The sequence below is a fragment of the Scyliorhinus torazame genome, chromosome 1 (genome assembly GCF_047496885.1).
Source record: "Scyliorhinus torazame isolate Kashiwa2021f chromosome 1, sScyTor2.1, whole genome shotgun sequence".
Lineage (NCBI taxonomy): Eukaryota > Metazoa > Chordata > Chondrichthyes > Carcharhiniformes > Scyliorhinidae > Scyliorhinus > Scyliorhinus torazame.
Genome location: NC_092707.1, coordinates 245,492,905 through 245,513,883, shown reverse-complemented (window position 1 = coordinate 245,513,883; position 20,979 = coordinate 245,492,905). Strand labels below are relative to the sequence as shown.

At 40.9% G+C, this 20,979-nt stretch overlaps 1 protein-coding gene across 8 annotated transcripts in view; it reads left to right on the top strand.

Annotated features, from left to right (window-relative positions):
• Positions 1 to 20,979, top strand: part of LOC140420140 (mitogen-activated protein kinase kinase kinase kinase 3-like) — a 438,778-nt gene that overhangs the window by 353,257 nt on the left and 64,542 nt on the right. For all 8 annotated transcript variants that reach the window (XM_072504215.1, XM_072504206.1, XM_072504185.1 and 5 more), the window contains 2 exons: positions 2,394 to 2,515; positions 5,378 to 5,419. In XM_072504215.1, coding sequence (XP_072360316.1) covers positions 2,394 to 2,515; positions 5,378 to 5,419 — 164 coding nt within the window. The remainder of the gene's footprint in view (positions 1 to 2,393; positions 2,516 to 5,377; positions 5,420 to 20,979) is intronic.

Below are 20,979 nucleotides of genomic sequence, written 5' to 3'. Positions count from 1 at the left end.
GTGCTTGAAGCCACAGAACAATGGAAGAGTTTTAATATTGAGGATCCAGTCCTGTTTTTTGATTTTATTTAAATCAAGGCACGATGGCCTGAATTTTCTGTACTTCACTTTTTTCCCTCTTCCTATCTTCAGTTTGCTGACTTGCTGCACTGTGATTTTACAGCTGTCAAGGGTGCCCCATTTACTCATCCAAGTGATCATTCTTCATGAATGAGTTCCATGTCATAGTAGTGCATGTAATTATAGGTTGAATGAGGACAGATTGGGATTGGCTCGGCTCCAATATTTATCACCATGAAAATTCAACAACAACTTGCATTCGTTATGAAAAGAACCCAAGGTACCTCGGAGAAGTGTAAACAGACAAAATCCAACACTGAACAAGTGGAGGAGATACTGGGAGGGTGACTAAAATCTTGCTGTTAAGAGTTTTAAAGACAGTATTGAAGGAGATGAGAGAGAAAGGCAGGTTTAGGGAAGTAATTCCAGGTCTTAAGGCCTATATGGCTGGAAACCGACTACTGGTAATGGGGCAAAGGGAGTGGGGAATGCAAAAACGATCAGAGTTCGAAGAGTTCAGTGCTTTGGAAGGATGGTAAGGCTCGAGAAGTTCGGAATCCACAGGGTTGAAACCATGAAGGGATTTGAAGTTGAGGGTGAGTATTTTAAATATGAAGCATTAATCGGCCATGAGCCAATGTAAGTCAATGAGGATAGGAGTGATTTCTAAGGCACAAAAATGGTTAATTTTAAGGGTTAATAAGCTGCATCATAAACATTAATCCAAACATAATTTTTTTTATAATTCTGAGACAAAAAGACATTTAAAGTGATAGTTTTTCCTATCCTCTGCCCTTACAAGTTAAGATTTGCCTCTCTGAAGATTTGTCCATTTATAGATGCTTTTGATGTATCCAAATGTTCTTGTTTCTTAAAATGTTGTTGTCATTTTATTTGCTGTTGGTCACAATCTTGCATCTGCCCACAACTGTAGTGTTATTGGCCAGGGTTTAGAGAACCCCAAAGTGTATCATGGAGTTCACCTAACCCACAACTTTTGATAAATTGTGGTTATAGGGAGCACACGGGCCCACTCTGCAGGTGTGATGCAAACAGAGATCTACAGTACTTTTAAATTAAAACTATGTTTATTTATGAAACCAGTTAACACTTTATAAACCCACAGTAAACATCTTAACAACTATCAACACCAATAATCCCCACAGATACAATATTCTATAAGTAAACCTTAATCTTTCCTTATTAACATCCATAAGACAAAAGACCCTTTTTAATACAGACATCAGGTTTAAATTCACTACTGAGAGTAGTTCTCACTTTTAAACTAGCAAGTGATTTGAAGACATTCCTTTCATGCAGAAAGAAATCAAAATTACACCTGGTTTTGCTGGATGCAGCTTCCAATCTGCAAAACGAAACTAAACACACCCTGTAGCTGCCAGCCCAAAGCGAAAGTAAAAGCAGACAGACAGCTTAGCTCCACCCACTCTCTGACATCACTGCAGCTATCTAATAAACACCCATTTCTTAAAGGTACACCACTACAGCTATTTTATAAAAAACACCCATTTCTTAAAGGTACTCTCACATGACAGTAGACAACACTGATTTGTCAAATTCTGAATTGATTTTTAAAAAATATATTAATTTAGAGTACCCAATTCATTTTTTCCAATTAAGGGACAATTTAGCATGACCAATCCACCTAGCCTGCACATCTTTTGGGTTGTGGGGGCAAAACCCACAGAAACGCGGGGAGAATGTGCAAACTCGACATGAAACAGTGAACCAGAACTGGGATCGAAACTGGGACCTCGGTGCCGTGAGGCAGCAGTGCTAACCACTGCGCCACCATGCTGCCCTAAATTCTGAATTGATGATGTTGATGTTGAGAGTAAGACTTCTGCTTCCAGTCCTTGTGCTTTAGTCTCTTTGATATTATGTTGACATTGTGGCATTCCGGGTTATAACTGAAGATGTTCTGGATTCTGCTTTGTTGCATTTAAATGTTTGTGTGCCTGACTGCCGTGGCATTCAAATCGGGGAAACAAATGGTGCAACAAAGTATCCAGTGTGATGAGAACAGAAGCAGTATACTGGACTGTTCTGCCCATCTTAACCACTAACGACGGCCTCAGCTTTACCATTTGCACAGCAATGGAAAGGAGGCTGTATTATAATCTGGCTGCTGGGAGACCGCCCGACAAGTTTTTTTAAGGGTCTGCCAGTAATAACACTTAAAGGTAAACTGTTAATGACATTCCTTGTTCTTTAAAGGCTGCCAGTGCAATGTAGTTTTGGTCGTTAATGGTTTCAGGACCACTTCTGTCAATATATTTATGCTTATTGAAGATGTGTACTTTTCTGTTCAGGGGATGGAGTGAACTCCATGCAGGTGAATGGGGAGAAAGACAGCAATTCTCAGCAACTGTATGAACACAGAAGTAGTTATCCACCGGGGCTTCCTCCAAGGAAAGATAAGAAGGACCTCCCTGTGAGCATTCCATTTTCTTTGTCAAGTTTTTTGTGCTCTGTTATATATAATATTTAAAGGGTTTGCACTTTTAATCTTTGTAAACGTAATTCTTCTATTACTACAATGCATGCTTTCTTGTGTTTTCATGTCAAGGGAAGAATGAAAGGAGAAATGACCACCTCAGGATGACTTTTACTTCTGCATTGTCTTGTATTGTTTCCATGAAAAGTGCACATGATTGAAATTTTCCTTCCTTCGACATCCATTTTATTTGACTGTTATTTCCTCTCCTGGATTCTATAGTTGGCTTTAATCACTAGTTATTTCTATTGTGATTAGTTGGTTCAAGAAGGCTGTTTTATCTTGGGGGTGAATCTTTTGCTGTTTCCAACACCAAAGTGGTAGCTGCAAAGTATTTCCTTCCAGTGGGCAGCACGGTAGCATTGTGGATAGCACAATTGCTTCACAGCTCCAGGGTCCCAGGTTCGATTCCTGGTTTGGGTCACTGTCTGTGCGGAGTCTGCCCATCCTCCCCGTGTGTGCGTGGGTTTCCTCCGGGTGCTCTGGTTTCCTCCCACAGTCCAAAGTCGAAAGATGTGTCCCTTAGTGTTGGGTGAGGTTACTGGGTTATGGGGATAGGGTGGAGGTGAGGACCTTGGGTGGTGGGGTGCTCTTTCTAAGAGCCGGTGCAGACTCGATGGGCCGAATGGCCTCCTTCTGCACTGTAAATTCTATGATTCAGTGTGAAATGCATTACAAGCTTGATCGTGGACTGTCAACAGGCTCAGTAAACATTGGTAAATCTTACTATCAATTAAGGTTGTAATTCAAATTTGAGCTTGAATGTTTCCCAGCCTGACAGTTGGTTGACTACCAGATGGGAAATGGAAAAAATTACAATGTCCTGTTGTTAAATTTGGCATGACTTCCATATCCCTGTACCCCTGCTATGTGAGTTCTCCTTGTCGACCAACTTGTTTTCTCCTTCTGACATCCATGTCAATTTAGTTCCCCCTCTGATTTTGAAAACCTCTGATTTACAGAAAAATACTAAGTTAATACTTTAGTTTTGCATTCCATCAGACCATTAATAAAATTAAAGTTATCTCCTGGAATTCTCATTATTAACCACAAAGTTTTGGGAGAGTTTAAAAGTGTTGGATTTTTTTTGCTTCTTCCAGAAAGTAGGAGGAGAAAGGGTTATTGTATGAGAATTAACTCACCCACAGACAGTTGTCAGACGAAGGAATGGAGTCAGTAGGGAACATAGTTTATGGCAGGGATCAAAGGCAGTGGTTCAGATTTTACAGTTGTACTGACAGCAAAACTGTCAATAAATTTGCCATTATTACAACTATGAAACTGACAGCAACTTCTGACGTCCACACAGTCACAGTTAAATGTGGAAATCCAGAAGTAGTTGCCATCACTAATTGCTTGTTGCTGCACAAGATGCTCTGATGAAGACCTCCTCCCCTCCCCCCCCCCCCCCCCCCCAAAACAATGGTCTTTAGAAATCAGTTTTGAACTGACGTGAATTCAGTTTCCACTATAATATTGTTTTGTTGAAGGAGGGATACCTGGATTTTTATCAGCATACCAAACCAATGACCTCTAGCCATGAAAAACTTTGATTTGATATTTGTTGAATATCAAATTTCTGCATTTATACTAAAATCCTATTGAAAATGTTTTGTGGATCCTTTGATATTTCAGCTTCTACCGTATCCCAATCCTTATTTTGCTGTCCTAAGATTTATAAGAAGCGCATGTTAATCTGCGCATTTTACTTGCTGGTTTTCTGACTGTAAGAATTCTTTAATGCAATTGACTGATTAGCCTGCTTGATGACATAATTGTTGCTGGACATCTGGAAATCCCTTAGACTTGGTGCCAGATTCTCCCCATGTCTGCATGGGTATCGCCCCCACAACCCAAAGGTATGCAGGATAGGTAGATTGGACACGCTAAATTGCCCCTTAATTGGGAAAAAGAATAATTGGGTACTCTAAATTAAAAAGAAGACTTGGTGCCAGAATCAAATCAACCATTTAAAAAGCGAAAACTCAGAATGCAGAGATCGCTGGATCTTTGCATGCAGATTTCTTTTAAGGTCAGCGATGAGTGCTGTCACTCTTGCCTGCGATATCAGGGACAATGGCTTCAGTCTTCCAATATTTAGGTGGAAAAGATTTCTGCTCACCTAGTGCACATTGAATTTCAGACAGGCAATTTAACAATTTAGATCCAGTGGAGGGGTGGAGAGAGATCGTGTTGAGATAGAGGTTGGTTATGTCAGCTTATATGTGGGAGCCAATGCTATTTTATATGGTGTCGCTGAGGGACTGCGTGTAGATGAGAGGTAGAAGGTAAATGAGAGGTAGAAGGCGGCTGGAGGTAATGATGTGGTTGTGGGAAGAAAAGCCAATTTGGGTGATTCTCTGGATAGGACTGGAACAGTAAGAATGGAAGTCTGGTGAGAGCAGCCCCAGCTGGAGAATCATTGGAGGAAAACGGCATAATCAACTGTGTTCAAGGCTGCAGGCAGATCATGAAGGACAAGGAGGGTTAGTTTAGCATTTTGACAGTCACACAGTATGTCAGTTATGACTTTGATGAGTGTTTTGGGATGTCCCACAGTCATGAAAGGTGCAAAAGCAATCTGTTTAATATTTCTCATTAGTATTTTGTCTGTGCTATCAAGCTGAATTGTTAAATGTGAGTTGCAGCTGAACACTTTGCAGTAAAATCACTGTGGAATTCCGAGAATAGTCTTTTACTTTATGAATACTGTTGAATCTCTCATAATCACTTTGTCGGGAAACAACTTAATCCTGATGTGTATTTACATGTTTTTCTTTCTCTTCCCTCCCCTGACAGAAACCTATTAGCAATGGTCTTCCTCCAACCCCAAAAGTGCACGTAAGTGTTTAATAATTTTGTTGAATAAATCAAGAGATTGTTTTCTATTAAATTGAAGTAGATTCCATCAATTTCCTTTTTTAACCAGACAGATGAAATTTGGGAAGTCATTCCTGAGTCTAATTCAATGAGTGCATCAACTTTATTTTTTTAGCACGCTTCAGGCGGGATTCTCCGACCCCCACAGCCGGGTCGGAGAAGCCCCGGGAGGCGGCACGAATCCCGCCCCGACGCTGGCTGCCGGGGAGAAGAGAACCCCCCCCCGCACATGTGCCCAAATACAACGGCCGGTCTGCGCATGTGCGGAATCACGCCGGTGGTTCCGTGCATGCGCGAGATCACGACGGCCGTTCCGCGCATGCGCGATCTCGCGCAGTCCCTTCAGCGCCAGCTGGAGCGGCGCCAACGACTCCACCGTCCACCTAGCCCCTGAGACAGGTGAGAATTGCTCACCTTGGGGGCCCGTTGACGCCGGAATCGTTGGTGTCGGTTTTCCCATTGGAATGGGGACTTAGTCCCCGGAAAGAAGAATCCCGGCCTTCATCTTTTGAACTCCCAAAAGATTTTTTTGCTTATCACAAAATTATGAATTGTTTTGATTTAGATTGCTGACACTTAATCAGCCATAACTGTCTACAGCTGAGCAACTCGGGGCAAGTTGGAATGTCCTCGCAGGTTTAAACTTTTAAATTGTCTGTGTTATGTCGCTGAAAATGAGAGCAGTTAATGCAACAGGAGAAACTGGGCATCTAGGATTTTGGTGAAATGGAAAGGCAACTGTATATTTCCATAGTCATTCAAATTGAATAATTTTGAAATTAACCACACAAAGTGTTGAAAGTACAAATTAGATGCGATATTGTATCAGATAGAGAACAAAATATTGGGTTAAGAGGAAAGAATATCAAAAAGTTTAAAACAAATGTTTATTTTAAATTAATTTGTTTTTAAATCTCCAAAGATAATTAAAACCTGAAGAAATGCGACTCCATACTAATTAATAGATAATTTGCAGTGCTGAGGTTTTATTGGCTGTAAGTTACCTCATTGCTAGAAGACTACTTTGATTTGAAATAACTTGATTTAACTTTCTGTGATGAGATTTTGGGTATGATTTAACGCTCAAAACAATAGAATCCCATTTTGGGTGCATATGGCGGGGTGTTTCTCGACGCCTGCAAGGCCGAGAGCGACTCCTCTATCGAACGGGCCACACTTAACTCACTTCCTGCGGTAGGAAGCGAACCGGGCGCCATTTTTAAATGCAGCCCCAATCTCTCGATCCCCCTCGGACTCCACCACGACCTCCGGGTCCCCCCAAAGCCCCAACTTACCTCTCTGGGGTCATCAAGCCCCCCCCCCCCCGGTGCCCAATCCATAGCACAGGCAACCTGGCACCTTGCCACTGTCAGTGCCCATGTGGTAGTGCCAGGGTACCACCCTACCCTGAGCCCGGCCTCCCGGGGTCCTCTGCTGGCCTGGGAGTCCCGTCCACAGGTGTCATTACGCCTGATCCATGCTTGTATGGACCAGTGATAAACCACCATGGTGAGGTCTCCCAAATGCGGACGTTAGTTCCCGCTCCTCTGGAGAATCGGGCGCCGACATATTTAAATGAGCTTAATGGCTCACCTAACAAAGAACAAAGAAATGTACAGCACAGGAACAGGCCCTTCGGCCCTCCAAGCCCGTGCCGACCATACTGCCCAACTAAACTACAATCTTCTACACTTCCTGGGTCCGTATCCTTCTATTCCCATCCTATTCATATATTTGTCAAGATGCCCCTTAAATGTCCCTATCGTCCCTACTTCCACTACCTCCTCCGGTAGCGAGTTCCAGGCACCCACTACCCTCTGCGTAAAAAACTTGCCTCGTACATCTACTCTAAACCTTGCCCCTCTCACCTTAAACCTATGCCCCCTAGTAATTGACCCCTCTACCCTGGGGAAAAGCCTCTGACTATCCACTCTGTCTATGCCCCTCATAATTTTGTATACCTCTATCAGGTCGCCCCTCAACCTCCTTCGTTCCAGTGAGAACAAACCGAGTTTATTCAATCGCTCCTCATAGCTTATGCCCTCCATACCAGGCAACATTCTGGTAAATCTCTTCTGCACCCTCTCTAAAGCCTCCACATCCTTCTGGTAGTGTGGCGACCAGAATTGAACACTATACTCCAAGTGTGGCCTAACTAAGGTTCTATACAGCTGCAACATGACTTGCCAATTCTTATACTCAATGCCCCGGCCAATGAAGGCAAGCATGCCGTATGCCTCCTTGACTACCTTCTCCACCTGTGTTGCCCCTTATGTAATTATGTACCTAAATATGTAATTCTGGATCTTGCCCAGCAAGGACGAGATTCAGATTGTAACGACTCGTTAGATATCGTTACATCCTCCATGGCGTTCCGAGCGTCGCAAGATTTAATGACGTCATTGCACCACCGGGTCGAGCGCAACGAGACCGTTCGATCGTGCCCTAGGTATATATTTGTCTCACAAATACAGCAATTTCACACTATTCAATGCATAGTCATGGTGAGGCAGACAGTAAGATGCAATTTTTGTGATGCTAATGGTGGAGTGGTGGGATATTGACAGCAACTTCCAGATTTTTAAGGTTAACCACACATCTACCCTCACCTGAACTCCTATTATTTGTGCATAAATAATAGTGTACTTCATTAGCGCCGCTGTTATTTTGACAGCAATGTGTGAGGCGAGATTTTGAATTGTTTGAGCGAGTATTTGAAGGGGAAGGAAAGTAGTTTCAGGACAAGTACTCTTCCATCTGTAGCTTTAAAAAAAATGGCTCCACGTGCAAATCAGTAATCTGGTGTATCAGTGTCAAACTTCAGGAATTACGAATCATTACAGATGTTAAATTATTTTTTGTTGATAAGAAGGAAACATAAGAGACAGAAAGCAAGTTGTTTCTGCCGGTTTTTATGATCTTGGGGTGGTAAACAAGTGCCAATCTACAGAGCAACAATTACCCCCTCATTGACCTGCTCTGTGTCAGCTGTGACTGAGTTGATAGTGTTCTCGCCTCTGACTCAGAAAGTTGAGAGTTTGGGTCCAACTTCATGATGATTTGAGCAGAGAAATTTGGACTGATACTTCAGTGCAGTACTGAATGAGTGCTGCACTGTCAGAGCTGCCATCTTTTGGATAGAACATGGAACTGAGGCCCGGAAAGTTCTCACATGTGGACATAAAAGGTCGCACAGCACTATATTACCCCGAGTATACTGGCAAGTATGTATCCCTCAATCAGCATCATAAAAAACAGATTACCTGGTTATTGTTAGGAGTTTGCTGTTGCAAATTACCTTGTTTTCTACATTATAACAATCAAAAGTACTTGAATGAAAAATGAAAATCGCTTATTGTCACAAGTAGCCTTCAAATGAAGTTACTGTGAAAAGCCCCTAGTCGCCACATTCCGGCACCTGTTCGGGGAGGCTAGTACGGGAATTGAACCCGCGCTGCTGGCCTTGGTTTGCTTTATAAGCCAGCTATTTTTCCCACTGTGCTAAACCAGCCCCTTCGTTGACTGTAAAGCACTTTGAGATGCCCAGTGGTCATTAAAAGCACTATATAAATACAAGTTTTTCTTTTGTTCAGCATGCGCCTATTCTACCACACAGGAATAGTCCATCTTCAATGCAGTTTCATCTTAGTAGCTATAGTTGTCCAGATTTTCCTTCCTCAATAGTGAGGAATACTGAGAAGTTTGCTCCTTTGGAGGGACCAGCCAGCACTGCAATATCCAGTGAGCTCACTTAAGTGGAAATCCAAAAGTTGTGGTGTGTCCAAATTGGCTCCTGATGCAGATGATTCCGCCATTCCAAATCTTAAAAAAGGTGGGGATCATTAGTTTGAAAAACTTACCTGTTTGTTCTTAATGGATTCTTCTGTGTTGAAAACTACAGATGTAAATCAAGGAATCCTCCAAATGCTTATGTCCATATCTTCAAAATAAATAGATGGTTATAAATTTGCAGTTAAAATGCTTCTCATTCCCCCAGCTCCTCTAGCTACCTCACCACCAGTGACAGGCTCTGCCTATCCCTGCTTCCTTTACCCCTTTAAGTTCTATTTCTGACAACACTGGGATTGAGGAATGGGGGGAACCATTTAAAAACAATTTGAAAATATTTTTTAAAACTTACCTTTCATTGAGCTGATCTCATGCTTCAGCTCATGATGCCAAAAAAGGTGTGGCTTCACCTGCAATATGCCACACTGGAAGCCCTTGCTGCTTGTCCCAGCGGTAGGCCATGCAGCAGGAAGAAGAGGAAGCTGTGGCTTATGGACAAAGCAAGTATGATTTTTTTTTTTTGGGTAGAGAGGCAAATGCTGCGGCTTCACTGCCCAGAGGAAAATTCTGGTCCAATAATTTGGATATAACAGGCTTACATTCTCGAGCTATTCCCTGTCTCACCATGAACTATTTCACAAGGTCACTCAACTGGCAAGCATAAAATCTTGCATCAAGTGGAATGCACTGCTTGAAAAATGGTGAAAGAAGATTCAATGGCACTTTTCAAAAGTGAATTTGATATATACTTGAAGCTGGAAAGCTTGCATTGCTCCGGCAAGTGAGTGCAATGGGTGTAATTGAATGGCTCTTTACACAAGCTGACATGAGCAGAACAGTCTTCTTTTGTTCACCGTGATCATAGGTGCATTTTTGATTGTGTTTAGGCAGTGCATATAATTTACAAAATGGAGACAACACACCAAGCCAAGCCAGTTTGTGTGAGTGTTAATTCTCCACACAAACAGTAATCCTACTACAAACATAAAAATTAGGAGCAGAAGTAAGCCATTTGACACATCAAGCTTGCTCCGCCATTCGTTAAGATCATGGCTGATCTGTTTGTGTTTCGAATCTTATGTTCCAAACTACTCCCTTTGATTCCCATGCCTTGTGAGAATCTACCTCCCCCTTAAAAATATTCAATGACCCTGCCTCCAGTGCCTTCCAAGGCAGAGAGTTCCAAAGTCAGGCAACCCTCAGAGAAAAAAATTCTCCTTGTCTCTGTCCTAAAAGAGCGACCCCTCATTTTAAAACCATGCCCCCTTGTTCAGGACTCACCCACAAGAGGAAACCTCCTTTCCGCATGCACCTTGTCAAGGTCATTCAGGATCTCTTATACTTCAGTCAAGTCAGTGTCATCTTGTAAACTCCAATGGAAACCAAGCTACCCTGCCCAATCTCTCCTCAGAAGCCAACCCGCTAATTCCAGGTATCAATCTAGTAAACCTCCTTTGAACTGCCTCCAATGTATTTGTAACTTCTATAAAATAAAGAGACCAAATTTGCACAAACCGTTCACGATGTGGTCTCACCAATGCCCCATATGCCTGAAGCATAACATCTTTATGTTTATGTTCAATTCCTCTCATAAAGTATAGTATTCCACGAGCCTTAACTACTTGTTGGACAGGGCGGCACAGTGACACAGTGGTTAGCACTGCTGCCTTATGGCGTTGAGGACCCCGTTCGATCCCGACCCCTGGTCACTGTCCGTGTGAAGTTTGCACATTGTCCCAGTGTCTGCGTGTGTCTCACTCCCACAACCCAAAGATGTGCAGGGTAGGTGGACTGGCCACACTAAATTGCCCCTTAATTGGAAAAAAAAGAATTGGGTACTCTAAAATGTTTTTTAAAAATTACTTGTACCTGCATACTATCTTTTTGTGACTCGTGCACTAGAACACCTCGCTTTCTCTGCACCTTGGAATTCTACAGCCATTTTTCATTTAAGTAATACTCTGCTTTTTTTATTCTTCCTGTCAAAGTGAACAACTTCACATTTTCATACATTATATTCCATCTGCCAGATTTTTGCCTATTCGCTCACCTACTATTTCCATTTGTAACTGTTTTATATCCTCTTCGTAACATATTTTCCTACAGATTTTTATGTCATCTGCAAATTTAGCTACCGTGCCTTCGCTCCCTCATCTAAGTAATTGATATAAGTTGTAATAATTTGAGGCCCCAGCACAGATCACTGAGGGACTTCACCCATTACATGCTGCCAATCAGAAAACGACTCATTGATGCATACTCTGTTTTCTGCCAGTTCACCAATCTTTTATCCATGTTAATATGTTACCTCCTACACCATGAACTTTTATTTTCTGCACTAATCTTTAATGTGGCAATTTATCAAATATGTTCCTGAAATCCATGTCCAGTATATCAATGGGCTCCCTTTTATCCACAGTGCACGTTACACCTTCTGTGAAGCCCAATAAATTGGGTAGGCATGATTTCCCATTCACAAAACCATGCTGACTCTTCCTGATTACCTTGAGTTATTGTAAGTGCCCAGCTATAACCTCCTTTAATGATCGATTCTAACATCTTCCCCATGACAAATGTCAAGCTCAGTGGGCTATAGTATCCTGCCGCCCTCTCTTATTGAATAGAGGGATAAAAGTTGCTACTTTCCAGTCTGATGGAACCTTTCCAGAATCTAGTAAAAATTGTAAAATTATCAACAATGCATCTACTTCATCAGCCACCTCTATTAAGTCCCTAGGATGAAGTCCATCTGGACCTGGAGATTTGTCGGCCCACAGCTAAATCAGTTTTCACAGTATAGCTTCCCTGCTGATTATAATTTCATCAATTTTCTCTCTCCCTTCCTGGTTTACAGCTGTGACTGAAATGTTTTTTGTGTCCTCTATAGTGAAGACAGAAACAAAATATTTGTCATTTAATTTGCCATTTCCTTATTATTAACTCTCCATCGCTACTCTTGAGAGGAACAACATTCACTTTACTTATTCTTTTCCTTTTTAATTACCCGTAGAAACTTTTGCTATCCATTTTTACGTTTCTAGCTAGCTTCCTCTCACACTCTTAATTTCTTTCTCCTGATTAACCTTTTAGTCGGGGGCAGCACAATGGCCTGACGGCACTGAAGTCCCGGGTTTGATCACGGTCCCGGGTTTGATCACGGCCCCGGGTCACTGTCCGTGTGGAGTTTGCACGTTCTCCCCATGTCTGCGTGGGTCCTACCCTCAACCCAAAAAGATGTGCAGGGTAGGTGAATTGGCCTTGCTAAATTGCCCCTTAACTGGAACAAAAAGAATTGGGTACTCTAAATTTATTTTTAAAAAACTTTTCGTCATTCTCTGCTGTTCTTTATATTCTGACCAATTATCTGGCTTGCCACTCATCTTTGCACAGTTATATACTTTTTCCTTAAGTTTAACGCTTTCCTTAACTACTTTAGTTAACCACCGATGGTGGATCCTCCCCTTCCAATTCTTTCTTTGTAGTTGGAATATATTTAGTCTGAAAAATCCCCTTAAATGTCTGCCACTCCTCTATTGATCTATCCTCTAGCCTAGTATACCAGTCCACTTCAGCTAGCTCAGCTTTCATGCCCACATATTTACCCTTATTTAAGTTTAAAATACTGGAATTAGATCCTTTTCAAACTGGATGTAAAATTCAATCGTATTGCAGTTGCTTCTACCTAGGGGTGTGTTTACTTTGAGGTCATTAATTAATCCTGTCACATTACACAATACCAAGTCTAACATTACCTGCATTGCAATTATTTCTTAGGGCAGCATGTTCCGGAACCAATCTTGAAAGTGTTTTATGAACTCCTCAGTCAGGCTACTACTGCCAGTCTGATTTTTCCATGATTATTGCTGTCCCTTTATCACAAGCACCCAATATGATTTCTTATATACTTTGTCCTACATTGTTGTTGCTGATAAGGGGCCTGTAGACCACTCCCACTGGTGACCTCTTTCCTCTACTCTTCCTCATTTCCACCCAAACCGATTCAACATCCTGATCTCCTGAATCAAGGTCATCTCGTAATTATTGTACCAATGCCATTCTTGATTAATAGTGCTATCCCTCCACCTTTAACTAGCTTTCTATTCTTGAATTTCACATTACGCTCAATATTCAGGACACAATCCTTGTCACCACAAGGTCATCTCTCTGCAATGACCACAGATCATATTTATTTATTTTAATGTGTGCTATCAATTAATTAATTTTATGATGAATGCTACACACAGTCCGATACAGAGCCTTTAGCGTTGGCTTTTTGTTATCCTTGTAACATCTATTTTTGATTGATAGTGTATGCTTAGGTTTTTTTCTCTTTCATTTACTGCCATTCTCTGACTCTCATTTCCCATGTTGCTATTTTGCTGTCCTGCCTTGACTCTTCCCTTGATTTGTAACAACTTCCCAAATTGGATCTCTCACTCCCTGTTATTTAGTTTAAAGCCCTCTCCACATCCCTAGTTATGGGGCTTGCCAGGGCACTGGTCCCAACCTGATGTAGGTCTAGACTGCCCCAGTGGTACAGTCTGATGCCACTGATCCATGAACTGGACTCCACTTTTCCCACAGCAGCCTTTGAGTCACCCATTCATCTCTAATCTTATTTACCCTTTGCCAATTTCCAGATTATTACCTTTGAAGTTCTGATTTTTAATTTGGTGCCTAGCTCCTCATATACAGACTATGCTGAACTCTTCACTCATCCTGCCTATGTCATTGGAACCTACATGGACCACAACAAGTGGAAATTCTGCCAGGGATAACCTCTCCACTGTCTACCGCAAGCCTACCTTCACTGGTCAATAGAGTGCTGGGATTCTTTTTGATTTTATTGGCAACCTTGTAAATAGGACCCAAGTATTTGCTCGCCATGCAAGCGGGATACTGAAATAGGGTGTCTCAAAGGCATCCTGCCGGATAAGAGCTGCCCTGATCTGATCATTTTGCACTGTAAATCATGCAAACTCATGAATGGGCCTGAGGCCATTACTTTTGACTCAGAAAAGTGATCAGTCTATCTCAGATTATCCTGGAAGGGTAAGGTATCGCTAGGTTTGCGCAACAAGTGAAGCTAGCTGTGTCACACTGCCACTATGCAGTAGTAACATGAGTGGTCCGCCTCTTAACAGGGTGCTGCATCAAGCCAGAAAGAAGTTCTGCTTATCCCACACATGACTAATGTGGTATACGAATTTAATGCCAGTGTTATGCTGCATAAGCAGGCTGTACATCCCAAAGACTGATGGACCGTATCAAATAGCACGTCCTAGCTGCTGTTTGCGTTGGTCAAGGTTCAGACCGTATTCAACCAGCCCATCCCTGCAAAACTCAAAACAAAATTTTCAACATTAGATGGGATTCCACAATTCAACAACATTTGCAAAATAATCCTCAATGTGCTAAGAATTACACTGACAACTAGTTTATGATTGCCAGTTGGACTCTATGTAATACACAGGGCCCTGTTCCTTGCAAACAGGATGAGCATGTACACATTGTGCCTGTTTCAACCAAACAAAATAAGTGACAGTCTCTTCGCTGATTCATTCCTCAGGGCAATGCCTTGACCAATCAGTTAATCTGCCTGGTTTAAGTTTCAAACAATGCTCGCAGTTAACTGTCATCAACTGGTGAATTCTCCATGGCAATGCCTTCACCAATCAGAATCCACTTGCCAACCAATCAGGACTCCGTATAAATTGTTTTTCCCCCTTATACCGGCATTCTTGCAAAGCGTCCTGATCAGTGCAAGGCAAAAAGCTTTGACTTGCCTCTTTTTGCAGCAATACTCAGTTCTGTACTATCAAACGATTAGAGAGGGATGACCAAGTTCAGGAAACCAGGATGTAGAAGCAGTTTGGGTAGAGATGAGAAATAATAACGGCAAGAAGTCACTTTTTGAAGTAGTGAACAGGCACCATAACTACCCGCACGATAGGACGAGTGTAAAGGAAGAAATAATGTGACCTAGTCAGAAAGGTACAGCGATACTCACAAGCGATTTTAATCTAATTATAGACTGGAAAAATCAAATGGGCAAAGGTAGCCTAGATGAGGAGCGCACAATGTTTTCTGGATAGTTTCTTTAGAACATCTTGTTAAGGCGCCAAGCAGAGAGCAGGCTATACTAGACCTAGTATTGTGCAACAAGGTGGGATTAATTAATGGAAAGCTGATAGAATGTTTTTTATTGTGAGGGGAATTTAATACAAAAGGAGAGATAATGCTACAGTTATAGAGATGCAGCGACAGATATACAGAATAGATGCATTCCGATGAGAGAGAAATTCCAAGGGGGGGGGGGGGGTCCACTTTCTATGGTTAACTAAAAATGTTAAAGATAGAATCAAACTTTGAAAAAAGTATATTATTGAACTGGGTGGAAGATTAGACAGAATATAAAAAACAGTAAAGAATTACTAAAAGATGAATAAGGAGGGAAAGATTAGGAACACGAGGCAGGGTTAGTTAGAAATATAGCATCGTTTCCACAGAGATTTAAAAAAGAAAAGAATTAACAAAGTGAGCACAGGCCCTATGAGAAGGGAGTCGATGGAATTACTAACAGAAAAATAAGGAAATGGCAGAAGAATTGAGGGGGTATTTACATTGGGCTTCACTATAGAGGCTGCAAGTAACATCCCAGTAAGAGCTGTAAATAAGGAAATGGAACGGAGGAAGGAATTCAAAGTTATAACCACCCAGGGAAGAGGTACTGAGAAAATTGTTGGAGCTGTGGGCTGAAAATCCCCAGGTCTTGATGGACTTCATCCTAAGGCCTTAAAAGAAGTGGCTACTGAGATAGTTAATGCAATGTTTTAAAGTTTATAAAATTGCCTAGTTTTGGGGAAGGTTCCATTAGATTGGAAAATAGCAAAATGTAACTCCTTTATTCAAAAAGGGAGGTAGAAAGCAGGAAACTACAGGCCATTAGCTTAACAATTGCCATAGGGAAAATGTTAGAAGCTATTATTAGAAAAAGTCATGTTTATCAGGCAAAATCAACATGGAATTTGTGAAAGGGAAATTGTGTTCAACCAATTTATTGGGAGTTCTTTGAAGATGTGGCATGCGCTGTGGATAAAGAGGAACTGGTGGATGTATTGTTCTTGGATTTCCAGAAGGCATTTGATAAGATACCACATGAAAGGTCATTGTGTAAAATAAAAGTTCATAGTGTAGGGATAACATATTGGTATGGATAAAAGTTTGGCTAGGAATCAGAGGGTAGCCATAAATGGGTATTTTTCTGGTTGGCAAGATGTAACAATTGGTGTGCCACAGGGATCAGTGCTGGGGCCTCAACATTTTAGATTTTATATAAATGACTTGGATCAAGGGACTGAAAGTATGGTTGCAAAATTTGCTGATGACACAAAGGTAGGTAGGAAAGTCTAAGTTATGAAGGAGACATAGGAACAGGAGTAGGCCATTCAACCCCTTGAGCCTAGCCCACTATTTAATGAGATAATGGCTGATCAGTGACCTAACTCTATATTCGTGCCTTTGGCCATATCCCTTAATATCTTTTCTTACAAAAGTCTATCTCAGATTTAACATTAACAACTGATCGAACTTCAACTGTTTTTAGGAGAGAGTTCCAAACCTCTGCCACCCTTTGAGTGAAGCCGTGCTTCCTACCATCTCTCCTAAATGGTCTAGCCCTAATTTGTAGACTATGCCCCCTAGTTTTAGAACCTCCAATCAGTGGAAATAGTTTATCTTCAGCTACCCTGTCTTTCCCTGTTAATATCTTGAATACTTTGATTAGCTCTTCCCTTAACCTTCTAAATTCTAGTGAAAACAGCTCTGATTTGAGTAATCTCTCCTCGTAACTCAACCCCTGTAATCCAGGTATCATTTTTGTAAACCTACGTTGCACTACCTCCAAGACCAAAATATCGTTCCAAAGGTGTGGTGCCCAGAACTGCCCACAGGATTCCAATTTCTATGCCATCATCCAAGTCATTATTGAATAGTGTGAATAATTGAGGCTACAACATAGATCCCTGTGGTACACCACTAGTCACCTCCTACCCATTATCCCCACATCAGGAGGCGATGTGAGTGGCCATAGATCTGGCAAATGGAGTAAAATGGGGGAAATTTGAAATTGTGCATTTTGGCAGGAAGAATAAAAATTAAGCATATTATCTAAATGGTGAGAGATTGCAGAGCTCTGAGATGCCGAGCGATCTTGGTGTCTTCAGAGCATGAATCACAAAAGGTTTGTATGTTGATACAGAAAGTAATTAGGAAAGCTAATAGAATATTACTGTTTATTGCAAGGGGAAATTAATATAAAAGTAGAGGGGTTATGCTTCACTTGTACAGGGCACTGGCAAGACAACATTTGGAGTATTGTGTCAGCTTATTTTTTTTATTTTGACATTCTTTTGGTCATCTTATTGAAGAACAGATGTTGTGATGAATGTTAGAAATTGTTATATTTTATATTTGTTGCAGTAATTTTATTATAAAACAGGCTTAGAATGCACACAGCCAGTATGTATGCTAAAGCTATGATTAAGGGGTTGTAAAAATGAGATAATCATTGATTTTAACTATTTACTTGTTGACAGAAAGCGGGCTAATGGAATATTGGTTTGGATTTTGGAGGATCCCTGGGTGTTGAGGGATTGTGTTTTGGTCCTGGCTAACCAGGGATATCTGTGGGAGGAGATGGAAGAAAGCCATATGCTTAGGGTAGAGATGATGTAATTAAGGGGAGGAGCCAGGTATATTTGTAGTTTTAGTTTGCCATAGGATTTTAAGTTGAACAGAAGTGTCTCGAAATCGCTCCTGAAAGGTTCCCTCCAAGGTTTTAGTAAAGAGAAAAGCAAGTAAACCTGATTGTTAACTTTATTTATAAGTATCTGAACTATATTAGTTTGCTTAATTGGAAAATATATAGTTGCAGGTGTAGGGAGTAAGTTCATGTTTTTCATTTTACTTAAGAACTGTTTTCATTATTGGCTGTAAAGCTGTAACTTTGTTGCTGATGTGATTGATTCTATACTTAAATTAAAGTTTGTTTTAACATTTACCTATTGGTCAGCGTATCACTCCTGTGGTACAGTCACCTTTCCTCACTTTTACAAATAGCAAAATGATACTAACAGTGTGCATGTGCTGGAAGCAGTTCAGAGGTGGTTTGCTTAACTATTTCGGGGTCACTGTGTAAAATAAGGAGCCGCCCTTTTCAGAGACAAATGAGAAGTTTTTTCTGAGGGTTATGAGTATTTGGAACACTTCAAAAGGCAGTAGGAACAGAGTGAATGTTTTGAGGCAGGGCGAGATAAATATCTGATAAGCAAGGAGGTGAAAATTTATCAGAGGTAAGTGGGAATGCGGAGATGAGGTTATAAATCAGGTCAGCAATGACCATCTTGAATGGCGGAGCAGGTTCAATGGACCAAGTGGTCTACTCTGCCTAATTCATATCTTTCTCTGTCATTTGCACAGAGGTGACTTAAGCACCAATGGATTGTGACTTGATGCTTCACTTGAAATTAGATCAAAAATTACAGATTAGATCAGGAGTCTCTCAACTGGGACTCGAGGGGTCTGCATGGCAGTTTTGTGGAGTCTGGCAAAATTCATAAATTCCTATGACTTCCATAGGGACATTTCTTAATGATTTCTGGACCTACTGTGGAAATTGCCCTATAACTACCACCCCCCCCCCCCCCCCTCCCAACCGACAGTACAAATTGTACCCTCTGGTCCAGTCTCCGTGGATGTGCTCTGCTCATTAGTAATGGGCAAGAGGAGAAATGGGAAATTGTACTGCCATCAATACCATTAGCAGTCTTATCAGTTTGTACGACTTTCAACTTTAGCAACATCTAGTAACTTCAGTATAACCACCAACCTTGGCAATGGTCAACTGAAGCAGAACTCCGTAACATCAGATTACAATCTCATAATAGTTTTTAGCAACCACAACACTAACTTACCAACTTCAATCATCACACTCTCCACCTTCAGCTGAACTCTACCAACTGCTACAGTTTATTAATGATATGGAGATGCCGGCGTTGGACTGGGGTGAGCACAGTAGGAAGTCTTACAACACCAGGTTAAAGTCCAACAGGTTTGTTTCGATGTCACTAGCTTTCGGAGCGCTGCTCCTTCCTCAGGTGAATGAAGAGGTCTGTTTCTCTTTCTTTCCAGACCTCTTCATTCACCTGAGGAAGGAGCAGCGCTCCGAAAGCTAGTGACATCGAAACAAACCTGTTGGACTTTAACCTGGTGTTGTAAGACTTCGAACAGTTTATTAACTTCAGTGACATTTTGCTAATGCCAGTATCACTGTATAAACCTCACCAGGGGAAAGCTAAACCAATAGGAGCATGAAAAATAATTGTACAAACACAATATAAATATCAGATATAAATCAATGTTTAATTTGATAACCTCCACGTCTTGACAATTATTATTGAATACCAAAACAAGTTTCACATTGAAACAAAAATAATAAACAACGTGTAATCAAATAACTACTTTTTATGCAGAAAAATATACTTGTGTTACATGGGTCCTGTGGAATTTTTCTAACATGGGAGGAGTCCTCAGAAGTAAGAAGATTTAGAACCCCTGAATTAGATCATTTTCAACATTTGGTGTCACTGATGTAACATATCACTTGTACAAATGTCACAGTTGCACTTAATTAATTGAAAAGCTTCATATAATCTGCATGTAAGCATTCAGAGTTCGAATAGAAAACTATTATGGAAATATGAAAACAAACATCAAGCAACCAACAAATGTTAACAATAAAGAAGGTGATCCCAATTTACAGTTCCCTCCTTTGACGTTAAACCGATAAATGTACTGGAAGTGAGGTTTGTGTCATTATAAAATCATTTTAAGAAGCTATAAATCTTTTACGGTAACCTACTGAATAAATGCATTTTATTTGTTTGAGATGCATTCATCAATGTTTTCCAATGGTGGTCTAAACGATCCTGAGGAGCCGAACTCTACAACTCACGATATTTCCAAAGTTTTTCTTAATTGACAACAGAATTTAACAGTGGGCAAACTATCCACCTTTTTGGACAATGATGCATAACCAGATTCATAAACAAGTTCAAAAGAATGCAATACCCCAACCATTGAAACAGTGCCATTTGCCATCTTTTCACAGGGCTACTTTTCCTGTCATCATATGACCAATGTGACCTTGTTTAAATTTAGACTTAAGAAAGAGCACAACTAAAATATTTGTGTTTCAACGTTTAACAACTAACAGTACATGTAATATGCGATTATACTTCTAACACATGGGCCACTTTGTGTGGCATTGCATTCAAAGTATCATTTTTTACTCTGTTATGTGAGACCGTATGGCACCCTATTGTGCCTCAGATTCTATTACAAATATCCATGCTGAATTATTTTCATTTATCTGATCAACCTTCTAGGGGTGCTAACTTGCATTCCAGCTCTTTGTCCTTTTCCCTTGCCATTTCTCCCCCTCAATATTTTTTCCTAAAGATAGCAAATCATGTTGTTGTATGGTTTCAAAGGCATTCACTGGTTGCCTTCCATTGACTGACTCAAATTAGTAGATTCTGGAGGGGATAATACAGCATAAGCCAACCCTACCCTTGCTTAATGTTGATTTATGAGTAAAGGTTATAGAGATTAGAATTAAGAGCAAGATCCCTGATTGGTTCATTTTTTGTTTCCTTAGCTTGAATACAGAG